We start from the raw sequence: 13,680 nt of genomic DNA on the forward strand, positions 1-13,680 counted from the left end.
TCAAATTAAACTAATTTGAGCCTAATTATAGGGTTCCTCATATATAATACTTCGGATTTACAAAAAGAAGAGGGCTAAACAACAAGTACACATTCTGTACATAAGAAATGGGCATAGCCAAAATAATGTTGCCCACTGGTTAATAATGTCCCACTGTGAAGCCTCCAGATGCCTCACCGTGCAAAGGGCCCCGACTTGTCAGTCAGAAGGCAGGCCTGTCCTAAAGCCTGTCCTAAAGCATACCCCACGTTATTCCACCTTTTTCACTCTAATAAAGAGTTTTTTTGTTTTGTTTGCTGCTTTTGGCTTGTTGTGTTGTGAACCACAAGATGGCGCCACAGTATGTGAATCAAAGACCCTCAGGAAGTGAGTGTCTGTTATAAAGGCTCAGCTACTGAATGATGTGTACGTTTGAAAAAGTATACAAAATAGTTTTGATGAAGGCTTAGCCTGTGTTAGGCCTTCAGGTTCCTCCACAGTTTGTTCAACACTCACGTGTCCTCAGACATGTCGGCCCAGCTGTCCAGGATCTCACACACGCTCAGTGTCATCTTCCCTGGTCGTCCCGACGATCCGATTGGACAAAAGGTCATCAGTCTTCACACTGACGCTCCTCCATCCTCCGAGCTCCATGTCAAAGTACGCACTGATGAAAGTCTATAAATCAGCAGCCCTCTTGCTGTATGTGTGTGCTAACTAGTATGCATTTTTATTGACTCTCTCTCAGGTTGTCAATATGATCCTAAGAAACTTCTGCCAGTGCTTGCTAAATTCTTCCAAATCAAACCCTCCGAATAAGTGAGTAGGAACTTTCAGGAAAAGTTGCAAATCGTATATTTAAATAATCCTGAGCTCTTTTTAAATGCCTTGCCAGACTCAAAGCCTTTAATAGAGCTTTGCAATAACAGATAGCAAGTTTCTAAATAGGTTCTAATCATTAACACTGAATCTGGAATCCTGATTCTGACTGATTTGAAGGTGTGATAAAACCAACATGTGTCTCCTTTGTGTTGTCCAATTAAAAGGCCAAAATATTAACTAGTGCCTGTAAAATGAAAGTTGACCTCTGCAAGATGTAAATAAAACCTTGTCCAGGGTACCTTCAGAGTCTTCTTATATAAAGAGTAGGGGTGCAACGATACACAAAATTCACGGTTCGGTTCGATACTTTGGTGTCACGGTTCGATATTTTTTCGATACAAAAAAAATGTTCATGCCTTTTTAATTTGTCATTTATTAAAATTATAAATATATATTTTAACTCAAAAGTACAGTTTTTAAATTTAATGTTGCTGAAACAAAAGTAATTAAAAAAATAAATCTATCTCAGGGCTCTCAAAATTTCAAAATCCCTGGTAGCCCTTCGGGCAGGGACTCTTCCGTTTTTGGTAGCCCAAAATAAATATAAGTAGCCCGAATAAAAAAGAGCAATTTTTTGATTGATGTTTTGTTTCCTGTTTTGTTTCCTTTACAATATTATACATTAAAGTATAATATTGTAAAGGAAACAAAACATTAATCAAAAAATTGTTGAAAAACAAATTACAACATTGTATAAAAATTACAATCATCAACTCAAATACTTGGTTCTAATTGAACAGAAACTTCTATGAACTTGTAAGAACTGTGTAGGACATGAATCAGTCTGTGTCAGATCCTGAATTTGAAATTTCCGCTGAAGTCACGGGTAAGAGACAAGTGGAACCAAGATCTAGGCCATTTGCTTTTTGAAGTTTGCAAAGACTGCTAAATTTTGCCAGTGGTAGTTCACTCTTTGCAACATAGTAGCTGTTCTAAACTGATTTTTCAGGTTTATTTTTAGTATGTTATTTGCAATTGGTGTTTGTTCTGGGAAAGATATTGCAGACTGAGCAATAATGCATTTCTTGCATTTCTCATGGGTTCTAATGGGGGCCTTTCTTAAAATGACTGGTCCCAGTAACAAAGGCGCTTGTCGACTCAGAAATCGAGAGAAAACCAACAACACACCCGGCAGAACATTATGTTATTTACACGGGTGCACATAAGTGGTCGCATGTGCGCATTCGCTGTCAAAATAAAAGACGCGCACCAGATAAGAAGTTGCAACGCACGTTTGCGTCCATATAAAAAGCACTGTTTTTGTCCGCTAGAGTGGGATTTTCACGGCACATTCCGCACCACATCTCTGTGCGTTCATCATTTGTTTGAAGCCAGCTCACCTCCTGCAACCACTTTTCCGAGAATACGCGCTTCTTTTGTGGTTCGGACTCCTTCTGACATTTGTTTGGAGGTGGAGGAACACCAAAGTAATTGCTTAAAGGAGCTTCTTCGACATCTTTAAGAGTTCTAAACAAATGTCTGTCCTCCTCCAGAAAATCTTATGTATGCAAACACGCGTTGCAACTTCATATCTTGTGCGTGTTTTTTTTTTTTTTTTTTTTGACAGCGAATGCGCACCTGCGGACCACTTATGTGCAGCCCCGGTTATATAGCTCGTCATATTGCTGCCACAGAAATTCTTTTGTCCATGAAACCATAAAGCTGCACTTTCTTTTTGCCTTATAGTCTGATTTGTCATAACTTTTCCGTTTTGTGGTAAGCTTTTCTTTGGCTGTCACTTCTTCACCCTGACCTGTCTTATTTGGCTCAGCAGAACTAAAATATATATCCAGCTGCTTTTACACACACACATAACGGTCAGCGATTCTCTGCGCGATCAACCTCTCATATGTTTAAGCTTGCTGCGGGAGATTTCACTTGTCATGTTTGCATAGTAAGCTAACGATTGATAAGACGATGTCAGAGGAATTGGTGTGCAAATTATCATCACTCACCAATCAGTGCTTTCGCTCTCTATACATGTAGCGCGTGGCGAACACTAAAGCGGTCGCGCCAGAATGTCACGCTAAAAAGAAAGATTCTTTAAAATACAAGGGGGAGCAAGCGAGTCAGATACCACGGGCACAGAGAGGAAGCAGGTCTGATCAGAAACAGTTTATTACTAGGCCAGGGAGCACAAATAAAAACACCCTTAAAATGTATGTAATAAAATGTTTGCTCTCTACTAAAAACAATTCTAAAACCCGTAAAACTACCATTTTCTACATTCACTAAAACCCCCCTTGCTATAATTAGGCCACATGTTCATTATGGGTCCATCAGCAGGCCAGGAATTCCTCCTTTAGAGCAGAGTCCACGCCAGCCCCGTCTTCAGCAGACAAGAAAGAGCCACCCATCTTCTTGTCCTTCCGCTGGCCCATCACTTCCCAGCCCGGCTTGCGTTCTGCACCCGAATCCATAATGTGACCACCGCCACAGCTCCCCTTGCGTCGGTGTCCTGCAACATAACAAATAGGGGCCAGAACAATGGTCCCAGAAGCGGCCCTGGCTCATGGCCATGGTGACCCTCTCCCAATCCAGCTGCACCCAGTAAACAACAGTAGAGACCCTACTCACAAATGCAGGCAGAGGTAAACCTCTGCCCTGCTGCCAATCACACGCGTTGTCTCTTACTGTTGCCGTTCCATGAGGTCAGGACTTGGTCGCCGCATCACACTGGCCATCTCGCATTAACCTTCCAGCCTCTCTCTCCAGTGCTCAGCTAGCCTGTTTTTAAAAGGTCTTTACACAGCTGATAGGCCACCTCTGGACACACCCCTGCCTCAGCAGGTGGTCCCTATCAGCTAATTTGTCCCATGTGCAGCCAGTCCACAGTGGATAAAAACCATGTCACATAAAACACTAAAAACCATGCAATAGAAACAGAATAAAACCATGCAAATAAAACACTCATAAATAAACACTAAAAATCAGAATAAAAACAATATACAAGATAAATACAAATTTCCACTGTGTGACATACACAGTTCGTGTGATTGCAAAGTGAAAGCAAAAAACAAGCGCAAATTCAAACGCGATTTCAATATGTCACATATTGACAGTGGCTCACCGATGCCAATGACATAATTACCCAGCTACATTTCTGAAAGAATGCAAAAGCATTGACATATATTTTTCCTTCCTACAATAGCCCGACGGGCAGGGCAGAGATAGATTTTTGTAGCCCGACTGGAAAAATCGCTAGCCCCGGGACGTCGGGCTAGCGATTTCGTGAGCCCTGTATCTGATTGAGGAATCACTCATCTTTGGAAAAGAGAGTTTATTACAGAGAAATGGCTCTTTCCGAAATAAAAGCTATACTATAAGCTTCTTCTGGGCTATATTCTCAGCAGCATATTGTAGCGGGTCAGGGCTGTTCGGGGTTCTGTTTGTACAGTTATGTTTTGTTTATGTTGCCATAGTGACGGGTGACGCCTTCTCGCTGCGACGGTGTGTCCTTCCGGGGTCAGAGGGCGCCCTGTGTGTTGTTGTTGTTGTTGCTGTGCGGTTGCCGCGCTAAGCAGTTAGCTAGCGGCAGTGTTCTTCTGCAGATGTCAATAAACGGCTGTGCTCCCTGGCTAGCTAACGGGAAGCAAATATAGGGGGTCTATGATTTCGTTTGTGGCAAACTGCACAAGAACACAAGACCAAACGACACCTCCGTCTCCTCGTTGTCTGAGCTCGCCACATTGGTGTCAGAAGTGGGATGATGGTGGCACCCCATGTTCTGACCCGAGTGACTCTTCCCCCGCCAGTCGTGACTGGCCGGTGCGCCAAAAGAAGGCACCTGGACATTTGCAAAGTGAAAGCAAAGAACAAGCGCAAATTCAAACGCGATTTCAATATGTCACATATTGACAGTGGCTCACCGATGCCAATAACATAATTACCCAGCTACATTTCCGAAAGAATGCAAAAGCATTGACATATATTTTTACTTCCTACAATAGCCCAACGGGCAGGGCAGAGATAGATTTTGGTAGCCCGACTGGAAAAATCGCTAGCCCCGGGACGTCGGGCTAGCGATTTTGCGAGCCCTGCGTTACAGGCATGGCCCTTTAAGGATGAAGCCTGATGGGAAATGTATTCGGGATGTGTGTAGCGGGACTGCCTGGTGTGTGTGTGAAGAGAGAGAGCGGAGAAGGGGAAAAAGTAACGGTTAGCTACAGAAGAGACGAAAAGAAAATAAATAAAAGGAATATAACAACTCCCTCGACAGCCAGAGTTGTGTCGGCGATGCTCGCTGTGAGTAAACTGTTTCAGCCCACTGTACGCGGTGTTCGTGCCTTAGAGAAGAAATAAAGTTCGGTGAAGCAGTTTCCTACGCCTCCTTCGATCTTTTTGCTAGCGGAGTTGACCTGTATAGTAAGCTGTTGCCGGCTACGAGTCAGTTACGGAACCTTCAAGTAACTGCCAGAGGTTTCCTTACTACGGTTCGGGGCCGCGGATCTGGCGCGGTAACACCTGTATCTGATTGAGGAATCACTCATCTTTGGAAAAGAGAGTTTATTACAGAGAAATGGCTCTTTCCGAAATAAAAGCTATACTATCCGCTTCTTCTGGGCTATATTCTCAGCAGCATATTGTAGAGGGTCAGGGCTGTTCGGGGTTCTGTTTGTACAGTTATGTTTTGTTTATGTTGCCATAGTGACGGGTGACGCCTTCTCGCTGCGACGGTGTGTCCTTCCGGGGTCAGAGGGCGCCCTGTGTGTTGTTGTTGTTGTTGTTGCTGTGCGGTTGCCGCGCTGAGCAGTTAGCTAGCGGCAGTGTTCTTCTGCAGATGTCAATAAACGGCTGTGCTCCCTGGCTAGCTAACGGGAAGCAAGACCAAACGACACCTCCGTCTCCTCGTTGTCTGAGCTCGCCACATTGGTGTCAGAAGTGGGATGATGGTGGCACCCCATGTTCTGACCCGAGTGACTTTTCCCCCGCCAGTCGTGTCCGGCCGGTGCGCCAAAAGAAGGCACCTGGACATTTGCAGGACTTTGTGTGGGGTAATGGGGTCGTCGGGGACGACTGACCCCTTAGGTGGGGGCTATGTAGCGGGTCAGGGCTGTTCGGGGTTCTGTTTGTACAGTTATGTTTTGTTTATGTTGCCATAGTGACGGGTGACGCCTTCTCGCTGCGACGGTGTGTCTTTCCGGGGTCAGAGGGCGCCCTGTGTGGTGTTGTTGTTGTTGCTGCTGTGCGGTTGCCGCGCTGAGCAGTTAGCTAGCGGCAGTGTTCTTCTGCAGATGTCAATAAACGGCTGTGCTTCCTGGCTGGCTCACGGGAAGCAAGACCAAACGATACCTCCGTCTCCTCCTTGTCTGAGCTCGCCACAATATTAAACATAGCAGGTCCCCATAAGGAGAATCATGTGCTAACGGCTGTCTAAATGACTCGGGTAAAGTTTGTAGCATGCACGCTTGTTGTTTTTGTCTGCTTCCACTTGTCTTTGTACTAGGATGATGTCGGCGTAAATGTGCAGTCATATTCGTTGTGTTCCCACTAGTGCTGTCAGCGTTAATCTCGTTGAAATGATGTTAACGCCACAACATGGCAAATCTCCGTTAACGAGCTACCCCTGCGTGGGGCTAGACGGCCAACACGTTAACGAGCTAACTGCGCTAACACACTAGCTCCCACCAATGTAATTGAGCATTGCGTGGTACACCCAACATACTGTTTTACTTTAGTCCATGACGCGCTTACCTTCAGGGTCATATGTCACATGAAAACCAAAATAATTCCAAACGCCAGATCTGAATGAGGGTGGGGTAGGTTCAATTTGCCATGTTGCAAGGAGAGCTTAACTTCTGTCTCGCTAGCTTGCCCTGTGCTCTTCCTTCTGATGATGCTGTCTGTGTTGAACGCTCAGTGGCTCTGCGCTTGACAGTGCAGCCTAGGCGGAGTAGTCGAACGCAGATTCACTGAGCGCTCAACACAGACAGCATCGTCAGAAGGAAAGTTGATAAAATAAATTACAACTTTTGTATTGTTCGATACATATGCGTACCGAACCGAAAGCACTGTATCGAACGGTTCAATATCGATACGAGTATCGTTGCACCCCTAATAAAGAGCTATAGAAAACAATAAATTAAAGTTATATTTGGTCGTCAAATTACATCCTAACCAGTTTCCTTTCAGTCGACTAATTGCTGCTGCTCTAATTGTTTGCATCTTTAGACAAAGCCCATGGGCCTCGAGGTTTGTGAGCGCTCTGCTTGGTAACACACAGCTCCTCTCCAGCCTCATACACAGACTCTGGGACCTGCTTCACAACCAGGTGCATAAACCCACATTTATTCCCTCTATTTATATCTGACTTTCACTTTGTGTCGTGGACTTTTAATTTTATTCTCATGCTTAAGAAAAAAAAAGTTTTTTTATTCTTCTATGTGAAGTGGCTGTCGCTGAATGCTGCCCATATACTCGGCCTGGCAGCATTCCTGGTCCACCTGTATTCCTTGGTGTCTCGTGGTCCTCTGGTTCAGTTGGTGCTGCCCATTCGGCTTGAGCCAGTGCCGGCTGAAGAGGCTCTGAGCTTGGCGCTGTCCTGCAGCACACACGCCAACATGCTGTTCTGTGCCAGGTGAGGCTTTCCATGCATGGATGTTGACTTTTAATGGAGCGTTTTAATGATTGCATGCTCTCTTTATGTGCCTACAGCAGAGAAAGTTGACTGGTTAATGTATGTGAATATCATATTTAATTCCTTTGTTAATGATAATGTCCTGCACCTGTAACTAACAAGGATTGGCCATGCATACAATCCACATCTTTACATCTACAATATATGTTCAGTAATAGTGATTTGGCTCATTGTGGATGTCCAGGTTGTGTGTAGCAGCTGTCTGTTATGGGATCTGCAGAGAGGACTCACTGCCTCAACAGCAGGACTGTATCCCCCATAGTCTCTATAAGAAGGTAACCTTTTTTATTTGACATGTGATTAAGTAATGAGGTTTGCTTATTGCTTTTCTTTCCAGAATTTATGCAAACCTTTCCAGAATAATTTCTTGGTGGCCGTTTGTTTGTCTTATGCTTTTTCTTATTTCCTGTCATATACATACTGCGACAAATATGGATGCTCATATTCTTGGAAACTTTTAATTAAAGATTTCTGTGTATGTAAAGTAATCTATGTGAACTTTTACTGTTAAATATTAGATATCCCTAATTTGCCCATTTTAGACTCACAGCTCTGACTGTGAGCACAGAAGCCCCACCCACTGAGCCAATCAGACGAAAGCTGTCTTAACTCTTTCCCCCATAAAGATGACATTTGATGACTTTGCCCAGTAGCCTTAATGACAAGTTTTGACACCTCAGTATATATCAACAAAGATGTGGTTTGAGGGCTATTAGAATAAAGTACTCGCTCTAATTTCTGATGCAAACCCGAACATTTTGTTCTATAAGCAGGTATGAAATATGACAGAAATCACTCTTTTCAGAAAAAGAGCTTTGATGATAATTCATTATAGGCTGTCACTGGGTAAAGAGTCAAAGGTGGCCTTAATGGATGTAAAGCAGCTGGTTTCTGGCAGAGTGTGACCTAAGGGGCTGCACAAAGTCACAGAAAAGAGACAAATAAGGAATTTTTCTTTTAACTGTAACCAACACAAAGCAATTCTAGTGCAGCACAGGAATAAAAACATGGAGCTGGTAATGAGCATAATGGGTCACCTTTAAGCACAGGGTTAAATTTGAGGGCTAAATCTAGAAAACAGATGTGTCCAAAACTGAGACTTGCAATAAAATAAAACAGAAACGCAGAACTACCTCGCACCCTGCCTTTGAGAAGCTGAAATAAAAGCATGTGATCAAATAGTTTATAATGAGCTTATGTTTCCTCCACACTTGCTTGGCCTTGGCTATGAAATGAGGGCGGTGCAAAGTTTTGATTTTATTGTGTAAAAAGAAGCGGAACAAATGCAAATATCATGACAGACGCTGCACAGTCACAGTGCAAACCACTTCTTTGCTCAGTGCTTGCATTTGTACCTTTTATTTAATCAATAAAGCCAAACAAACAGCCCGAATAAACAAAGTGCGATATAGAATAAAGTCTTAAAACTCATTAAAAACACCTCCTGCCTTTATTACATCATTCTGTGTATCGTCAGTCTTAACCAGCTTTCTGGGCCTTCCCTCCTTTCATTACTTAAACCTACTTATACTATTCTGTGTTTGTGTTTAGCTTCTGTACCTCATCCCACGACTGTTACCTGAAGCCAGAGGAACTGTAGCTGATGCTGGGCTAAGTGAACAACTGGAGGAGAAACAGACCGGGCTGTGGAGCAGCATCACTGACTCCAACAACACCTGGAGGAAGACGGCCTGGCATCTGTGGAGGAACGCTGCCTTCCAGCAGCTCAGACAGATACCACAGTATCAGGTCTGTGCTGGGTCCCCTGTTTCTCCATTAAACACACACCTGTGCAAACATTGTTTGCATTAATGAGCACAGGTGTTTGAGTGCATGTAGAAAATGATTCATGGAGTAGCTGTATTGATGTAATAATCATGAAGTCTCCTTATGTCTGTCTAGTTATTGTTCTCAGAATGGTTAGCTAATGAGCTGAGAGTACTGAGGAGTGAGGACGCCCTGCCTGACGCTGAACGGTAAGACGGCAAACACACCGTGTGAGTTTAGAAAATAAAATCTATGCCATAAAAAGCAATAGGAAGTTTAATCTAAAGTTTAGAAACTCTGCACTTAAAATGAAACAAAAGGCAAAAAAACATGCCCTACTGGCCCAGCCTCCACTTCCAGGATGAATCCTTATGCACGTACAGATCGGTTGAAGCGGTGCTGCTAATTTTATGATCCTGTTGCAAATCAGCTGTTTCACCGCAGACCTCAAACTTGTGCAGAGGACTTTCAAGCAAAAATACTGAAGCTGTGGTGGTCTAGAGGTGCAGAAGAGGACTTTGAAGGAGAGATTGGTCAACTTAAAATCTGAAATACTTCTTTCTGTGATGAAATTTCTTCCCCTGCACCTCTAAAGGAAAAAAAACTTGTTTGGGTTCCTGCTTTTATTTATTTGTTCCTCTCTGCAGTCAGGAGTATCAGCAGTGGGCCTGCATGGAGCTCTATCTGACTCGTCCAGAGAAGCAGGGAGGCTGCGGAGGAGACATGAAAAACCTCTGTTCTCATTTGCTTAATGCCATCATGGACCAGCAGTTAAGGTACTAGTAGTTAACATTAATGTGCGAAGTCCTTAAAATGAACCTGTCAGATATTTGACAAGAACCCAAATTAAAATGTTTCTTCAAGTCAGGAAGGGCACGGTGGGAGAGGCAAAGTGCTTGTGGTAACTTAAAAACCTCTTTTAGAGCTTGGAAAAGTTCAGTTAACCTGACAAACAGTGTTTATGGATTTGTGCATGTTTGATGTCAGCAGTTGGCAGAGCCTGGAAGCACAACAGCACAGAGTGCCAGGAAGAGGAACCTGCTTACCAGACATCCTGTCCCGACTCCAGGTGCGTGTACACTAACTGCACCACTCGGAAAAGCTTGTTTATTATAAACCTGGTAAAAACAAAGAATCTAATGTAATATTTAAGAAATTATTACATATGGAAAAAAAGAAGGCGGTTTTGCTTTGTTTCTGTATAACAGTCAAACTGCTGTGTATCAGTAACACCATCTGGACTTTTATATGCTAATGTTTATCACTGTTTCTGCAGTTTTATCAATTGGTGAAACAGCTAGTAAAATTTTAAAAAAGTATTCATGACTATAAAAAATGATACGTAACTTTGAAAAGTTCCTTTCCCCCCCATTTCTGCAGCAATAGCATATGGATGGGCTGTGTAGACATTATAGTTAATAAAGTGTGGTAAAAATAATGTTTATATTGAGGTATATTGTATTAAAGCTAGCAACTTCACACAAAACATTTTGTGATCAAGAAAAATATTTTAGTGAAGTGATCTTCTTACATATATATTCTTATAATAAAATAATATAATCTTAGCCTTTTATTTGATTTAAAAAACATGCAACAAAAATTCTGAATGCTCAATGAATAAAAAATAAAAGCCCTGAAAATTAAAGAGCGTGGATTTGTGAAAAATGGCTACAGAATGGGTAAAAATTCCTTAAGTGTCACACTTCACTCTGCAGAACAAGCAGAAATATCAGTAGTAGTAAAGTTTGTCTTTTTTTAGACGTAAAAACAGAAAAAATAAAAGCCCTCGTACACAGAAGTTGCACAGCAGCTTCTGGAGCGTCATCAGCTTCCATGTTGTGTTTTACTCATTAGTGTACAGTCTGTGTGACTTCAGTTAAACTAGTGAATAACACTTACGTGCTTGTGTATGTGCAGGAGCTTGTCTATGAGATGGACATGATGGAGCGGTCTGGCAGCCATGGCAGCAGAGCTGGTGTGGGTGACTTCCTGTTTGAGGTGTTGTTTCAGAGATGCTCCTCTACAGTGACCTCACAGAGCATCAGCACTGACGTCAGCCTGCAGCGCTTGCTGCATACATGGAACAGGTACGCTGTTAAATATGAGAAGGGAGGCATTGCAGGGGCGTGGCCAAAGGGGGGGCTGTATAAGGCTGATGGGGTATTGTTGGCACACTCGTTCTGTGATACGTGTCGGCTCATTGCGATTGTTAATCCACTGAATTACTGTTTGTGTGTGTGTCAGAGTGCTCCTGGCTCTTCCAGCTGTGTTGTTGATTAAAGTAAACACTGATGGAGGGGGAACAACACTGAGCTGCAACAGGCTAATAGAACACATCAACCAGCATCAGGTGAGCAGCTCATTTAATGTCTTTTATTAATCTGATTTAAATGTTTGGCTGGAAAAAGTACTTTTTATGCTCACCTCTTTCTTCACCTGCACTCCCCTCTGTTCATGCACTAGAGGAAAGCGTGTTCTCCAGCAGGCGTGCTGTCCTGCAAGATAACTGCACACTTCCTGAGAGTAAGAATCTTTCTGAAATCTAAAGTTCATACAGGTTGTACCTTTAGGTGAGCTTGTGAGATTATTGAGAGGTGTGCTTCCTCTCCAGGGTCTGTTAGGTGCCAGTGTACGTTGTGGACAACCAACATATGAAGTCAACAAAGCCTGGTCTCAGATCAGCGTGCAATGTCCTGTTTTGTTGATCTCCACAGTGGTACTGTCTGTTCATTCTGACTAAAATGCCTTTGAACACATTTGGCACCTTCAATATTTAGAAAGTCCTAAAATCTTTTATCACTGGAATCACAGATCAGTGATCTATTAGAGCCTGTGTGAAGCCTGCGATGTTGTGTAGAGACATGACAGGAATATAGCGTCTTTGTTGTGTGTCCGTGTGCAGCACTGGTGGCAGCGTCTCCGTCCGGTCCTGTTGTCACTGTGGCGTCGTCTGTGTGATGAACAGACGCTGCCGGAGCAGCTGCAGCTCCTCACGGAATGTCAGCACTGGGCCTGCAGGTAACGCCTCCTTCATGAACCACTGTCAGCAAATTATGTACACCTCCTCACAGCTGCTCACACCTGAACAAGTCACATGAAATATGTTCACATCTTAGACTGCCTTGATGTCTGTAACAGCTTTGCACACTTTTCTTCGTATCAGCCACCTTCATGAGCTTCATGGGGTTTGTTGTGGCTGCATTAGTGCAGCGTAGTCCTTTAAATGTGATGCAGACATAAATGCTTGTTGCTTTTCACTTATGGTGAAACATATTAAATGAATCCTCCTTTGGTTATAATAGTTCTCAAAAGTGTCTAATTATCTTGGTGAACCCTACAGAAACCCCATGTTAAAGTTCTTCTTTCTATCTGCTCTGCAGTTTGGAGAAAGGCCAGCTGCTGCAGATGCCTCCAGCTGCAGCTCTGCTGCTGGCGGCCAGCCTTCATCGTGTCTGGCGAGGCTGTGAGGCAAACAAGCCGAGCTTCAAAGCTGCTTTGAATTTCCTGCGACCAGACAGAGACTCCAAATACAGACAGGTAAGAGCATAAAACTAATTCTGCATGCTGTCCATTTTTTCACAGTTAGTGCACCATCTAATTCTATCTAATGGGCAAAAGACTGTGAATTCTTCAGAAGCCCCACCCACCACCAGCCACTCAGACGAAAGCTGGCTTAAAAGAAGTGAGAGGAGCTGAAAGGGTTTGTTTAATAAGACAAATCCACTGTGCTCTTTTGAACAGAGCATCCAAAGTTAGCCAATCAACAGCAACAAAAGACTTGCAGCTGCTGCCCTTTTCTGACGTTGGGTGGTTTTATGAAGTCATTCTCAGCAGCTGTTAATTCGGCTGCTATATTTAAATTTATTATATACAATTCACATACAGGCAGTTTGATTACAACATAATAGAACCAGTTTTACAGTGGGTAAAGGTAAAAAGTCTAATAATGTGGATGAAAGTTATATAAATCTAAACTTCTGATTAAGGGAAGAGTAGAACAAAAGTATCACACTGAGAGGTTCACTGTCTGACTGAGCCCATCTCCATCCTGCTTATTTGGTCTCCAAAGCTTTCAGTCACTTTTTCAAAAATGCTGTTGTGTTTCTGCTTCCAGGTGCTCGTTTTCCTTCTTTTCCTGTGCGTTAACGACCACCTGACAACACTGCTATATCCTCAGGTAACTGACCACCTAAACAACAATGCTGGAATTTAGAACTGTGCAACATTCACACTCATAAACAAGTTCTCAGAGTGGAAACAGGTCTTTCCAATGCATTTGTCTAGTCTGTTTTTGTTCCACGAATCCTACACAGAAACAGTCCAGGAACACAGGAACTGACTGTGAAGACATGCACAACTTATATGAACATAACATTAGCAATTTAAATATGATAATTGCTTATTTTATTTCAATT

The 13,680-nt window shown here is 43.0% G+C and overlaps 1 protein-coding gene across 1 annotated transcript in view; it reads left to right on the forward strand.

The window, feature by feature from the left end:
* The window catches only part of fanca (FA complementation group A), a 29,344-nt gene that overhangs the window by 13,571 nt on the left and 2,093 nt on the right, over positions 1 to 13,680 (forward strand). Inside the window, exons 22-37 of the mRNA XM_026172637.2 lie at positions 506 to 639; positions 728 to 798; positions 7,033 to 7,132; positions 7,251 to 7,438; positions 7,683 to 7,773; positions 9,050 to 9,247; positions 9,401 to 9,474; positions 9,913 to 10,041; positions 10,253 to 10,334; positions 11,183 to 11,352; positions 11,510 to 11,615; positions 11,729 to 11,788; positions 11,877 to 11,981; positions 12,168 to 12,283; positions 12,646 to 12,802; positions 13,380 to 13,442. Coding sequence (XP_026028422.2) covers positions 506 to 639; positions 728 to 798; positions 7,033 to 7,132; positions 7,251 to 7,438; positions 7,683 to 7,773; positions 9,050 to 9,247; positions 9,401 to 9,474; positions 9,913 to 10,041; positions 10,253 to 10,334; positions 11,183 to 11,352; positions 11,510 to 11,615; positions 11,729 to 11,788; positions 11,877 to 11,981; positions 12,168 to 12,283; positions 12,646 to 12,802; positions 13,380 to 13,442 — 1,844 coding nt within the window. The remainder of the gene's footprint in view (positions 1 to 505; positions 640 to 727; positions 799 to 7,032; positions 7,133 to 7,250; positions 7,439 to 7,682; positions 7,774 to 9,049; positions 9,248 to 9,400; positions 9,475 to 9,912; positions 10,042 to 10,252; positions 10,335 to 11,182; positions 11,353 to 11,509; positions 11,616 to 11,728; positions 11,789 to 11,876; positions 11,982 to 12,167; positions 12,284 to 12,645; positions 12,803 to 13,379; positions 13,443 to 13,680) is intronic.

This window comes from Astatotilapia calliptera, chromosome 7 (genome assembly GCF_964374335.1).
Source record: "Astatotilapia calliptera chromosome 7, fAstCal68.1, whole genome shotgun sequence".
NCBI classification, from domain to species: Eukaryota; Metazoa; Chordata; class Actinopteri; order Cichliformes; family Cichlidae; genus Astatotilapia; species Astatotilapia calliptera.